Source organism: Protopterus annectens, chromosome 5.part1, assembly GCF_019279795.1.
Source record: "Protopterus annectens isolate FY-2018-M chromosome 5.part1, PAN1.0, whole genome shotgun sequence".
Lineage (NCBI taxonomy): Eukaryota > Metazoa > Chordata > Ceratodontiformes > Protopteridae > Protopterus > Protopterus annectens.
In genome coordinates, this window is record NC_056736.1 from 393,364,055 (window position 1) to 393,379,542 (window position 15,488).

The 15,488-nt window shown below is 38.8% G+C and overlaps 1 protein-coding gene across 3 annotated transcripts in view; it reads left to right on the forward strand.

Annotated features, from left to right (window-relative positions):
• REPS2 (RALBP1 associated Eps domain containing 2) overlaps window positions 1–15,488 on the forward strand; it is a 2,057,440-nt gene that overhangs the window by 1,302,283 nt on the left and 739,669 nt on the right. For all 3 annotated transcript variants that reach the window (XM_044073054.1, XM_044073053.1, XM_044073052.1), the window contains exon 9: window positions 4,675–4,769. In XM_044073054.1, coding sequence (XP_043928989.1) covers window positions 4,675–4,769 — 95 coding nt within the window. The remainder of the gene's footprint in view (window positions 1–4,674; window positions 4,770–15,488) is intronic.

Here is a 15,488-nt window from a genome sequence, read left to right on the forward strand (position 1 = left end):
AAGAATGTGGAAACGCCATAAGTATAGGGGCAAGTATCGAGATCTCCTGGACTAACCTCATGTTAATCAGGATTTGCTGCAGGAATGGTTAAGGAGAGGGGAGTTGAAACCAAAGGAGGAAGGGTTGATAATGGCATTCCAGGATAGTGGACTTATGTACACATTAATCTACAAAATCCATTAAACGAGCGGGAGAAGCAGACAAATGTAGGTTCTGTAAAAAATAAATAAATAAATAATTGGAAACAGTTGCACAACTTGTTGCTGAGTGCAATACGCTCATGGAAGAGGACCTGTGTACTGAAAGGCACAACAATGTGTCAAGATTGTTGCACTGGGGATTGTGCAAACATTGCAATATAGAAGTAGTTGAGAAGCATTGGAAACATGAGCCACAAATCATTATAAAAAATGAAGTTTTTATCACATGGGATCACCCATTACCAACAGTTTAAAAATATATGTTAAAAAAACAAAGCAAAAAAAAAAAACATATGGAGTAGTCCATAAAAAAGACAAAAGTAGCACTGATCATTAAAATTGCTACACCGAGCAAATATAGTGTCTTGTGTACAAACAGAGACAAAGTCATAAAATATCAGAATTTGCAGGCAGAAATGAGAACAATGAGGAAGAAAGATACGCAGACAGTCCCTGTAGGAGCAATGAGTCTAATAAAAAATAATGTATAGTCGTATTTAGATGTGCTACAGAGAGCGTCAGTTCTGTGCACTGCAAACGCACTTTTGACTGACATCAAAGACTGAAAGAATACTAATGTCCTGAACTTTAATTATACCCTGAATTAGGAATGGGGTCCATTCCCATCATGGTATTAGAAATCCAAAAGATTTGGAGAAATGAAATGAAGAGTCAGCAGCTGCCCACCATAAATATAATGGTAAATAAAGGAATATACTGTATGTGTAGGTGATATGCATCTCTTCTGTTCAAGCAGGAAAGTCAGCACTGGAAGGACTACAGCATGTGTTTAACAAACTCAGTACTGGGTGCACAATAATTAATTCTTAATTCCAGCAAAAAGCCATGCCCTTTTGCAACATCCTCATTGGTTGAAAAACAGTCCTTCACTGGTTGTTCACAGTCCCTTGTATACCAATGAATCCAAAGGACCAACATCATAAATACCTGGGTTTGCAGCTGGAGCATACACTTTTCACAAATTGAGAATAAATAAATTTGTGCAAATTCCTCATGCAAGTTAAAATGTATTAAATACAAATGAACTAACTTTGTGTCAAGAAAGGCAACTGGTAGTAACCTGTTTGTTCTGTAATGATATATCCCTCCAGGGTCTATATTAGAACACTGAACATTCAAAATGTCGAGTGTTCTAATATCGAACCTTATGAATCGAAAATTTAAAACATCGAACATTCAGAACAGTGAATTTTTTCCTAGGGAAAAAATTTGCTGTTCCAAAACGCACACACAGCACAAGCACACCAAACAAACAGCAATCCACACACATACACCTAAACTGTTACACCTAACCCTACACTAAACTATACATACACCACTAACTATCCACTTACCTTAACCCAAACCCTAACGTCCGTCACTATCGCACAGTCATTTCACCCGCGCCCTAACTCACCTACCCCGCCCTAACCCTAGCATCCACACAATCGCACACTTACCTGACCCACGCTCTAACCCTAACTCATCTAACCCGCCCTAACCCTCACATCCACACAATCGCACACTTACCTGAACCCGACCCGTAAGTTTCCACCACAGTACTGAAAATACCAAAGCAACAGAAAAGGACAACCAAATTCTTTCCCGAGGAAAAAAATTGTTTTTCTGTTTCTTCTATATTTTCAGCGTTCGCTGAAAACAGGTCGATATTAGAACACTCGAAATTTTGAACGTTCGGTGTTCTAATATAGACCCATCCCTCCAGTGGTAGCCTGAAATTCCACACACATTAGTATTCTGCAAATAACAGTTAATAATCCACTGTGGTTTGGAAACCACTACATTTCTTTAAAAAATGACAATCCCAGTAACTGCCATAGCCACCATTTTCTTATTGTTCTCATTTTAAACTTATTGCACCTAGTATCTTGCCACTCCCCACCCACATCACTAGCTTACTGACTACAAATTTGATCTTTCAGTTATATACTCTGATCCCAAAAACAAGGTGAACTTGCAGTAAAGCAGTGATCATCTGCACTTAGAGGAAAAAACATTTATCAAAATCTTCTGTGCAATGTGAAATGGACTTTTTCTGGAAATAAAAAATAAGAGCTGTATTTTGAACTAAACTACTTTGGAACTTGACTAACTTCTATGAAAGTCTCAGAGAAAATTGGTAACCCTTACATTTTTTCTGAATTAATGAACGTGTATAATATTGTTCTTATGTAATATTTACCTCAAGTCTACCAAGTGTACACTGATTTATTATTACCACAAAACCTGGAACAAAAATATGCTTTCCTTTTATATGCTGACTTATTTAATATCTAATCAAACTGACTGTCTAATCTTGGAACCAAAATATTTTCTTTCATTTTAATCTAGTAAGGCAATGTGTGTTTAATTCTGTGTATTTAAACTGTATAGATTTGTATCACATTATTGTATTGCTGACTGAGCCACAGTTTGTGGAAGGTACTATGCCTTCAGTCTGAATTATGGATAAAAAGGTGTTTACGGACCAGTCCACCTAGCTGGTTAAAAACAAGCACAGCCCTTAAAAAGGATAAGATCCATTCTGGTTTTGTTCACAGTGAATATGATGTGCAAATACTTTGTCAATTTTACAGTTCTACCAGTCTTATTTTTTTACTATGTAAGAATGGAGTACCTTTTGCATTGTGTCTGCCTGTCACATGTAAGAGACTTATTAATGATAATAAGACAGATTATGAATAATATTAGAACAGAAGAAGCTAAACTTATGATACGGGATCTTCATAAGGCTTTCGATACAATAAGACATGAAATTCTGTGGGAGATAATGAAAGAATACAGTATAAGTGAAAAAATGATGTCTGCTTATAGAAATAATAAAGTAAACACTCTAGTAAATGGTTGGTTAAGTAAAGAGATAAATATGAGGAGGGGGTGTAAGACAGGGATTCCAAAGAGTTGTATACTTTCTGCTTTAATTATGAATGTGATTGTATGTGAAATAAATTGTAAAATGCAGGAGGCAGGGTACTTAACACCTGAAAGGTTATGAATTATAGTTTTTGTTAACTTATGCAGATGATATTATAGTAATTGCATAAAACAAGATGTGGATAGAATAAGTAATATTTTGTTTAAATGAGTGTTTAGAAGCAATAGGGATGACTTTAAACAAAGAAAAGTAAAAGATTAGGAGATGTGGTTATGATAAGGGGAAACATTTTACAATGAAAGAAATTTTCCCTTGGGTATAAAATTTGGGAATAAGAATGTAAGTAGGATACAGTGGGAAAAATAATGAAAGAGTTAAAGTAAATTTTCTTTCTTGGATTATGGTTTAGGGAAAAGGTTAATTTGATAAATTCAGTTTTAGTACATAGCATATGTAGCAAGTGTATTTATGTTGCCAGTGGTATTTGAAAAATAATTGTTGCATATCATCTTTTCATTGATATGGGGCTCTAAAGTGAATCAAGTTAAAAGTAGAATTTTGTATGTAAATAAAGAGGTGGAGGTATAGGGTTAGTTAACCCAGTGGCATAAGAATAAAAAGGTTATCTGAAACAATTATTTTCAAATGCCATTGGCAAAGATAAATCACCATTATAAGGAAACAAGTCATATAAAAAGTCAATTGAAAGAATATGTTTGCATTGTGCGGGAGAGGAAACTATTGAACATGCATTTTTGAGATGTAAAAGAGTAGTGAATTATGGGAAAAGTTATGTAAAGAAAATTTCTTTGAAGATATAAAAAAAGTGGATAAGATAAATATGGACATAACTTAAAATATAGATATTACAAGAATAGAAGTAAAGAATATGTCAGTAGAATAAATAAAAATGTTTCATGTTATATGAAATAAAATTATGTTTAATGGAAAATGGATTTTGGCAGTATTATTGAGTAAAATCAGATGGTGGTTATGGAAAAAGGAATGAGGATTTAATGAGGATAAAACTTGATGTGAAGTATTAATGCATAATAAGTTAAAGAAGGAAAAGAAAAATTGTGGATTTGTAAATATGTAAATGCTGGGTAAGTAATGTTTTTTGTATAAAGGACCCCTACTCTTTTTAATAACTGCAATAAGATCTTTTACATATACCTGAGCTACCACCAACTTAGGTAGATAGGGCCTCGGTTTAACATCCCATCTGATGGATGGCACACCCCCTTATGCTGCACTGCAATGTCAGTTCTGCAAAAGTAATTCAACTGCCTGTTGTGGGAATAGAACCTCGAGCCTTCTGCACCAAATGCAGTATGCAACCTGTTGAATGGCTGAGGAAGAGATGACATAATGTGAATATTGAGGTGTCATATATTATGTAACAGAATTCCAGCAACTCTTTAATGCTTTCTTTATTTACATATGTGAACTACGTGTGTTGCCCACACACACCTATGAGCATATAATGTGTAAGTTTCTATTTGTCATTTGTAGTAGTAAAATAGCAGTTCTGAACTTAATTGTATTAGTAACCATAAACTTTTATTCTGTTCTAGGAATCCCAAAAGCAGTGCAGGATGGTACACTCCTTGGCTCTTATCCTGACTCATTGCCGGTGAACCAACAACCTAAAGACCTGAACTGTAATGAAGTAAGAAAAGATGCTTTATCTACAGAGTCATTTGCTTTTACCTGAATAAATGTGCATTTAAATAAATAAAATGCATGAATTCATACGTGTCAAAACTAGGTTACGTATTACTGTTCTTCCAGGCAGTGTGATCTTGTAATGCAACAGCCCTTTTTTCTAGTCCTGTTAAAAATAACTAAATACAGCTTAGTAAAATATTAGGATTCTTTGAGGAAAGGAACAGTTTAACATTGTCTGCCACCCTCAGTAGACTGCCCATTCTGCAACATAAACAAAGTAGGAGCACTGATTTTAGAGGATTGTATATGCTGTATAAAACTAATTTTGCAATAAGACACTGAACTGTGTGTCATGCTTATTCTTAAACAGGATAGGTTGGATAAATAAATCACTGTGAAGAAAATCTGATATATGAATGTTAATTGAGAAAGTAATCAGTGCTGAACATTGTGGTTTAATCTGGGCATATGCAATGATTAATGTACGTGTGTCAGTTCTGCCAGCCTTTTCTTGATTATTTGTCCCCCAGGTTCCCCAGGTATCCTGTTATGTTCTGCTACTGCTTAACATCATCTTTTGGTAATTCCTTCTACATAAAGATTAATAAATTCTAGGTTTTTATTAGTTGAGGGGCTCAGACATTCTTCGTTCATAAACAGTATCACAGAAGTGCCAGTATTTCTTCTTGAGATTTAATCAAGTAGTAGGTAAACCCTTAGATCCTTGCCAGATGTGTGTTCAGCACTGTGATCTTTTTATTCTTTCGGCTGCTCCCATTAGGGGTTGCCACAACCGATCATCTGTTTCCATTTCTTCCTGTCCTCTGCATCTTGCTCTGTCACACCATCCACCTGCATGTCCTCTCTCACCACGTCCATAAACCTTATATTAGGCCTTCCTCTTTTCCTGTTACCTAAAAGCTTCACCCTCTGGCTTTCGCCACTCAAGAAAATTATTTTCCTGTGCCCCTGTCGAGCAGAGCCACAGAAGTGATCCCCGGGGTGAATTTCCTATTTCCCATCCAGTCATCAAGATTTTTCTTGAAGAGTGCTAATGAGAAGCTCTGTTTGATATAGCTAGGTAGTCTGTTCCAGAGTATGGGAAGTCTCTGGGACAGGAATCTACCCCTCCAGCATGTTCTGTTTATTGTGGTGACAAGGTCATCTTTTTCCCAATAGACTCTACATCCCTCCTCAGCACATGTCCAAACCAACGTAATCTTGCCTCTGTGGCTTTGTCTCCAAACCTTCCAACCCGGGCTGACCCTCTAATATACTTATTCCTAATCCTGTCCACCCTCGTCACACCCAGTGCAAATCTTAACATCTTTAACTCTGCCACGTCCAGCTCTGACTCCTGCCTTTTTGTCAATGCCACTGTCTCCAACCCATATAACATAGCTGGTCTCACTACCCTCTTATAGACCTTCCCTTTCACTCTTACTGGTACTCTTCTGTCAAAAATCACTCCTGAAACTCTTCTCCACCCACTCCATCTTGCCTATACTCTCTTCTTCACCTCTCTTACACACTCACCATCACTCTGAACTGTTGATCCCAAGTATTTAAACTCATCCACCTTCACCACCTCTACTCCCTGCATCCTCACCATTCCTCTATCCTCCCTCTCATTCACACACATATATTCTGTCTTAGTCCTGCTACCCTTCATTCCTCTTCTCTCTAGAGCATATCTCCACCTGCTCCCTACTCTCACTACAGATCACAGTGTCATCTGCAAGCATCATAGTCCACGGGGACTCCTGCCTGATCTCGTCTGTCAACCTGTCCATCACCATTGCAAATAAGAAAGGGCTCAGAGCTGATCCTTGATGTAATCCCACCTCCACCTTAAATGCATCTGTCACTTCCACCGCAGACCTCACTGCTGTCACACTATCCTCATACATATCCTGTACCACTCTTACATGCTTCTCTGACACTCCCGACTTCCTAATACAATACCACAACTCCTCTCTAGGCACTCTGTCATATGCTTTCTCTAAGTCCACAAAGACACAATGCAACTCCTTCTGACCTTCTCTGTACTTCTTCATTAACACTCTCAGAGCAAGCATCTCATCTGCAGTGCTCTTACCTGGCATGAAATCATACTGCTGATCACTAATCATCACCTCCCTTCTTAACCTAGCTTCCACTACTCTTTCCCATAACTTCATGCTATGACTGATCACTTTAATCCCTCTGTAGTTTCTACAGCTCTGCACATCACCCTTATTCTTAAAAATCGGTACCAAAACAGTTATTCTCCATTCCTCAGGCATCCGCTCACTTTCCAAGATTTCATTAAACAATCTAGTTAAAAACTCCACTGCCATTTCATCTAAACATCTCCATGCTTCCACAGGTATGTCATCTGGCCCAACAGCCTTTCCATTCTTCATCCTCTTCATAGATGTCCTTACATCCTGCTTGCTAATCCATTGCACTTCCTGATTCATTGTCACCACATCATCCAACCTTCTCTCTCTCTCTCATTTTCTTCATTCATCAGCCCCTCAAAGTACTCTTTCCATCTGCTCAACACACTACTCACTTGTGAATACGTTTCCCTCATTATCCTTTATCACCCTTACCTGCTGCACATCTTTACTAGCTCGGTCCCTCTGTCTAGCCAGTCAGTACAGGTCCTTTTCTCTCTCCTTAGTGTCCAGCCTTTCATACAACTCTTCATACGCCTTATCCTTCACCACCTCTCTCTTTGCCATGCACCTCATCTCCTTATACTTCTGTCTACTTTCTTCATCTCTCTGACAATCCCACGTCTTCTTCACCAACATCTTTCTTTGTATACTCTCCTATACTTCCTCATTCCACCACGAGGTCTCCTTGTCCTCCTTCCTCTTTCCAGATGTCATACCAAGCTCCTTTCTAGCCATCTCCCTTATTAGCTCTGCTGTAGTTACCCAACTATTCGGTAACTCTTCACTGCCACCCAGTGCCTGTCTTAATTCTTCCCTGAACTTCACCTCACAATTACCCTTTTTCAATTTCCATGCTGTGATGATGTGTTGTATTGCCAGCTATGCCAGGAGATGTAGGGCAGTGGATGTATAACATATGGCAGCATAGCTAGCTGGATTTTTGTAAAGAATTATATGTCATTTGTAGATCAAACTGATTTGTACAGAGGCTTGTGTTGAAAATGTATTTGTAAAGCTGCTGTGTAAAGCTGCTTGTGTTAAAAATGTACCAACAGTGGGTCTTGCTGGACAGTAAAGAAGTACACCTGTATGTCAAACTGTATTGTATCTGTTGAAATGAATATATTGTAGCAGAGGATATTGGAAGAGAGGATGGTTAATCTCAGTCCAAGTAACTATGAAAAATGGTCTGAAATTAAATTATCTGGTTTAGGCTATAAAGATTGTATCTTACAGTTCTGACTGCCGTCAGAGATGAAATGTCTATGAAAACTAGGACTACAAATCCTACTGTATTGTCCTTAGGGGTGAACTAATTGCTACCCTGGAAGGGTGGAAGTTTTGAAATGGTTTTATAGCTTCCAGATGCTATAACACATCTCAGCAAAGCTTTATCTGCATGTATGGTAACACATATGTGCTAAATTCTGGTTCAGTTTCTAGCAAAGAGAGTAGTGTGGGAACCAGAGTCAGATGGCCAGATATATATGTGATGCCATTCTGTAATCCAGCAGTAAAATGATGTTTTAATACCACATGAGGCAGAGGTCTCAGGACAGTCTGTTTTTGAACCCTGACCAAGAAGGAAGACCACTCACCCACTTCATCTACCAGGGAATAGTAATTCTTTAGATTAGTCAGGAAAATACAGTGAGATCAGTTAAGTACTGCTTTTCTGTATCTGTATGAATCTATCCATCTGTGTTATTTGTTATTTTTAATATTTCTTGTGACTGTGAAACCCTGGTGTTTATTGTAAATAGATATTTAGTATTTTATGTTCTTTAGTTATTTATTATTAAATATATTTAAACTTTTTATTTTGGCTGATTTTTTAGAGAATATTTTAATCTTTGAGAGTACTTATATTCATTTGGTGACGCTGTGGCTGTTCCTGAAAGCTTTCCTGCATTAGTCAAACACTATCATTATATTAGTATTAATTTTACTCCGTATAATTGGGTACCCTTGTAAGAGTCCTAGAGTAGCTGGCATTGCAGTGTTTGGTGGTGGTGGAACTACCTTATAGTCTGGGCATAGCTGGTAAATCTGTGCCAGGCTTTCCCAGGTGTGTGTGTGTGTGTGTGTGTGTGTGTGTGTGTGTGTGTGTGTGTGTGTGTGTGAAAATCAAATCTCAAAGTGTGTGTGTGTGTGTCAGCTACTTGGAGCAGGGACACAGAGTGCTGGTTTCACAGATAGGGTGGTGGAAGACTTGGCTGAGGGCTCCACTCTACAGCTGTGCAAATGGGGAGGGAGTCTTATTGGGTGCCTGGAAAGAGAGAGGGAAACTCAGCCCTCTTACTGAGTGTGTTCCCTGTGTGCTCTTAAGGGAACTTGTGGTTGGTGTAGAGAGCTGCTTCTGGAAATGCTATGTGTATCCATTTTTGTTCCAAGTGAACGTCCTACACCGGTGTCTGTGGTGAGGATTCAGGCTCCTTGATTACTGTAACAGAGAAAGGACGTCACAGACAGTACACCAAATTTGCTAACTAAAGACATTTTTTTTTATTTAGTATGTCTTTCATCCAAATCTGAGTAGGAATTCTTTATCATCATCATATTCTTGTAACTGTTCTTTATCCTAGCAGTGCTTTGCCCTTACCTCTCAGCCCTTTGTCATGATACCCTTCTTTCCTTACATGCCTATATGCAGGGACATGATTGAAGTACTTCAGCATTGCTTACTGTAACTCAAATGATCTTGTAAAGCAAAATCAGTCTAGGCACTATGTCCCAAGGGCTGCTCCTGCTGCTACTTTTGAGTGTGCAACTCCAGTCCATCTCTTAGCGAATATGAATGTATAGGGAATGTATAAACTTACTTTGATAGGTTGTAAAGTGCTGCTTCTGCATTTCTTTGTACTTCCACAATAGCCATTTGTGGGACTGAGACACCTCTTTTCACACTGCTCGCTGTAAAAAAAATATATATGATGCAAACAACTTCTCCATTTTGGAGTAGATGCAAATAATCACATGTGCAATGCCGGTTCTAGATGATGTAGATGTTTTCAGTTCTACAAAATTCGAGCATTAAGGTACCTAGGTTGTGCATTTCAGAGCATACAGATTCTGGACACATGCTCTGCTTGTTAATGTAATACAATTTAAAAATTAAGCAATAATCCAAGACTGTGTGAGTATATGTGGATTTACCCAAAGTTGGTATGGTTTGATCATGAGGTATATATCAGGATTTACCCAGGATCATGAGGGTGAAGTCAGAGTGATTAAACAAAGTAAACCTTGGGTAAATCCTGATATACCAACATCCAGCAGTGGATTATTACTGTTATAAAGTAGCATTATTTAAGAAAGAAATTGCTAACCTTTCTTAAAATAATGTGTTTGTATCTTGGTATAACAGCACTTCAGTCTTCTTCCTCATTGTCTTCTCTAAACTGATGTACTCTGCATGCATATGCGATTTGCTTTACTATTCTTGTAAAGTATATGAGTGCAGTGCAGGAGAAGCAGTGGAGAAAGGAGAATACCCATAGCTGTTTTTTAATTGTTTAAAAAATCAAAGTTTTAATAGGGGCAGCTCAGAAATACAAGGAAAATCATGTATGTGTCTGTTTCTTCAGTTTTGTAGAACATACCTGTTTTTTCTCATATTTTGCTGTGTACCTAACATATACCAATAGACTGTCTGGCCACTTAATGGCACTTCAGTGGCTGGACTTGTTTCAATTGGTATATGCAAAATTTACAGTGGGCACACTGGTTGGGCTGTCCAATCAGTGTGCATGTTTTAGAATACTAATGACCTTTTATTGTATAATTACATTTATTTCTGCTTGTTAATCAGGATAGTCTGTGCAAGCAGCCCTTTTCAGTGGAGTCCCAGAGAGAAAAACTCCATATTTTTGTAACATTACAATAATAGCTACAATTGTAGGCAACAAAAACTTAAATTATATCAGGAACATTGAACTTGCCTACATAGATTAAAACCTCATTATACTTTTAAATACATTAGAAGAGTTATTACATACATCATTTATCTTACTGGTTTGCAACTGTTGCAGCATACATTTTATAATCATATTATTAGATCTTAAATCACTGAGTGACTAAAACACCGAAAAAGTATAATACTGTTTATGTAAGATAAATGAATAACATAGGTTCATAGGTTTTTACTAGGCTAACGACCACAAGGACCATTTAAGTCTAGCTATGCATCCGAAATCTATGACAAGTTCTGGTACCTTTGATAAGCATAAGCACAGTCTCCATTTATGACTGACATCTTTGTAGAGGTGCACTCCCCAATTCTAACTTTCTTGGTCCTGTCTGTGAGTCTGATGGCCATCCACCGGGTGACATACGAGTTTGTACCTAACCTCTTGAGTTTGTCAACAATGCCTGAGTGGGGTATTGTGTTAAATGCCTTGGCCAGATCAAGGTAGGCAGTGTAAACCATTTTACCCTCATCCATTGCTTTGGTGACTTTCTCAAAGTCCACCAGGTTAAGTATGCATGACTTACCCTTGACGAAACCCAGTTAGGTTGAGTCCAGTGTCTGGAGGTTTGCTATATGGAGTCCATTGTCTGGAGGTTTGTTATGTCATTATTGATCATGATTATTGAACTTGTTCTAAACTGGGTATAAAGTTCAGATAAGTAGATGGAAAGGAGGCAGAACTTTATTTTTACTGTTAGTAAAGATTGAGGATTCATGTTGCAGGTTAGATTGTGCATATAAATGAGCTTTTGTTATTTGTTGATTTAAGGATGTATGGTTTTATTTTATATAACATACTTAGATTTTACTCACTGCATACTCTATGTGGGAATCCTATTTTAGACCATAAGCAATGCTATCTACTAACATTTTGGATTGGGGTACTTGTTCGGTATTGATGTTATTTACAGAATCATTGTCAATGGGTTTGTTGTGTGTGTGAATGGATTGTAGTGAAAATAGCATTAATTTTGTTTTCTTGTCATTTAACAGTAAATGTTATTATAAGAGCCATGTTTCAGGGTTATGAAAGAATTGCGTTATAGGTTGGTGTTAATTTATAGTCAGTGCTGAAAACATGAGTGGAATTGTCTGCATATTATACTGATTTTTCAAAGATTCAAAGAAACTTTATTGTCATTTGCTGCCTAAACAAAATTTCGAGTGTCAGCTCTTTTGCAGGAGAAAACGAACACAAAAAGTCAGACATGATAGGTATTAAAGAATAAACAATAACTATAGTACAAAAGTAAATATCTAAGTAGCTGACTCACATGCTTGTATACTATTTATATACACTGGACAACATTGGCTACTAGATGATTAAAACATGAAAAGAAAAGTACACTAAACACAGAGGTGAGATTGGATGATGTTGCACATAAGGAAGTGACTGGAATTGCACTTAAATGAGAATATATTAATTTTAGTATTGATAAATAAATAGAATTACTGTATGAAAAAAAAGAAAAAGAATGAGAGAGTAACAATATATAATAGTTTTGATACATCCAGATTTATGTCTGCATTAATGAGTCTTATTGGATAAAAACTGTTCATGAATCTGGAGATCCTGCAGCGGATACTCCGTAACCTTCTACCAGAAGCAAGTTTAGTGAACCAACCATATGCTGGATGAGAAATGTTACTCAGTATTTTGCGTAACCTTTTTTTACATCTCAGTTCAAAGAGCTCCTGTAAGGTAGGAAGGCTAGTGTCCACGATCTTTTCTGCTGTTCTGATTATTCTTTGAAGGTTCTTCCTTTCGGCCGTTGTGCTGTTACTGAACCATACAGTGCAGTTGTTGTTGATAATGCTCTCGATGGTACTCTTATAGGTGTGTACTAGGCTAATGGCCTTTCGAAGCCTAGCCCATAGAAGTGCCCTGGTATCGTGCCGCCCGTTAGTTCCCAGTGCATCTATCAAGTAGAGCCACTGCAATGATCCCCGGGGTGAACTTTCATTTTCCCATCCACTCATCAAAATCCCTCTTGAAGAGGGGCAGTGAGGTGCTTTGCTGACATGTATGGGAAGTCTATTCCAGAGCATGGGCAGTCTCTGGGTTATGAAATCCTCCCTCCAGCATGTTCTGCTGATTATGATAATGAGGTTGAGGTCTCTGGAGCATGTGGTGTGGAGGGATTTGGATTCCTTTAGATGTAGCATTTCTAACAGAGCTGGGTCAGACATGGCTTTGTAAGTCAAGCAGAGATTGCCTGTTAGTAGATGATATGAGACAGAGATTAGCTGGAATTTTTTGAGTCTGTCCATGTAGGACATGTGTTTAGGCCTAGGATCCTCTTCTTGAGGTACTTTTGTGGCCTTTCCAGATCTTGCATCTGTCTAGTGAGGTACATACCAAATGGGGGATTATACTCGATGATTGGCCTAATGAGGGAAGAGTAGAGAGAGATGATGACTTTGTTCTTCCTGGATGCAAAACCCTTGGTAATGAGATGTGCCACATAGAAGGACTTTCTGACCACAGTGGCAATGTGGTGGTTGAAGGCTAGGTTGCTGTCAACCTGTGTTCCCAGATCTCTTATAACGCCTTCAGTGTTCAATGGGCTCTCATCGATATGGTAATTAGTGGAAACTGAGTTTTTCCCAAAGGGGATGACACATTTTTTGGCATTAAGCTTAAGGCCATGGTTTTGACACCAGTCATTGGTCTCAGTGAGGCCTTTCTGTAGGATGTCTACATCACTTGGGAAGTTAATAATGGCTCCCAGCTTGCAGTCATCTGTGAAGTTGGTCAGCCAGAGTCCCTCCCTGTTGGCTTGGACTTCTGAGAAGTAGATGCCGAACAGGAGAAGGGCCAGGACTGATCCCTATGGGACTCCACTCATGACTGGTTGGCAGTCTGACTTGGAGTCCGCTACTTTCACACTGTGGGTTCTATCTATGAGGCAATTTGCAACTCACCTAGTGATATATAGGGGTTGATGCCTAGTTTGGTGAGTTTATCAATAACTCCTTAGTGGGGAATGGTATCAAAGGCCTTGGCCAGATCGAGGTAGGCTGCATGAACTGCCTTGCCTTCATCCACAGCTCTGGTGACTGACTCAAAGAAATCGAACAGGTTAAGCAGGCATGATCTACCTTTCACAAAACCAAATTGTGTGGGATCTAGAGCTTGGAAATTCCCTATATCCTTGTTAATTAGGTCCACGATGATGCGCTCTATAGCCTTACATATCAGACTCGTCAGACTAATGGGGCAATAATTCCCAGGGTCTGTAGTTGCTCCCCCTTTATGTAGAGGGATGACTGTAGCAGTGCACCATTCGGTAGGGACAAAGCCTGAGGTGAGGCTGTGATTGAACAGGACACACAGATATGGTGCCAGTTCACTTTGTAGTTCATGTAGAACACATCCAGGGATATAGTAGGGTCCCATGGAAGCTGTATTATTGGCCTTGGACAGTGTAGCTTAAACCTGTGCTGCAATAATGCTTGGTCCCTGGCATTCCTCTGTATTGTTATTGAATCTGTCGACCAGTATGTTGGCAATATCTGTTGGCTCAGTATAGGAGGTATCATTGTGCAATAACTCAGAGCAAACCTGGGTATTACTGTGAAGATTCTTGATATAACTATAGAAGACTTTGTGTTTGTTTTTAGTGTCTACCGTAATTCTGCCTTCATAGCTGGCTTTAGAGGTTTTGATGAGGGATCTCAACTTTTTGTTGAGGCTAATAACTGAGTTTTTTTTCCAGTCTTGGGACTTCACCTTTTTCTGCAGCAATTTATTCCTTCTGTTGTAGAGTTTATTAATGGCAGGGGACCACCAGATTGGCTTCCTATTTTGGAGGAGAGTGTCTTGGTTCTGTTGGGTATGCATTTATGTATGTGTTCGTACAGTGCATTGGTGTATGATTCGGCAGTCGTGCATCTATTTTCCATTGACATGGGTGCTGTGAAGTTAGCCACCTCTGTTTTTAGGTGCCCAAAGTCAGCTTTGGAGATATTTTTTTTTTGGTGGTTATCTTTGCGGGGGGGCTGAGATGTGGATGTCCATGGTGATTAGTTTGTGGTCGGGTCTAACCAGGGAGGGATTGACTATTGGTGTAGAGCAATGGTTGCCCATGTTAGTAATAACCAGGTCAAGGATGTTACTTCCTCTAGTGGGGGTAAGAATGAGTTGGTTTAGGGCATTGGAATCGATGAATTTCAGGAAGCAATGGGCCAGTGTATTGGTTCATGAATAGTTTTCCCAGTTGATGGAGGAGTAGTTGAAGTCACCTAGTATGAGAGTGTTGGGTTGGACCCTAATAATAATAATAATTTAATACTTTTCTCCTTTCTGCTCCACAGCTTACACATCTCTGTCCCTCTCTCTTCACCTATACCTTAGCCCACTCTTCCCACCTTATCTAGGCCACCACCACTTACCCTTCTGTTACTTACACTTCACAACTACTACTCCACTGATAGTCTCTCGCTCCTCTTCTGCTCTCTGGGCTCTACCCGCTCCGTTCGCCCTGCGGGCTCACTCCGCTCCCCTACCCTGCCCCCAATTCCCACCCGCCCCCAGTACATCTACATTTATTCCTGCATAAACCACACCCACTGCTACACCTAT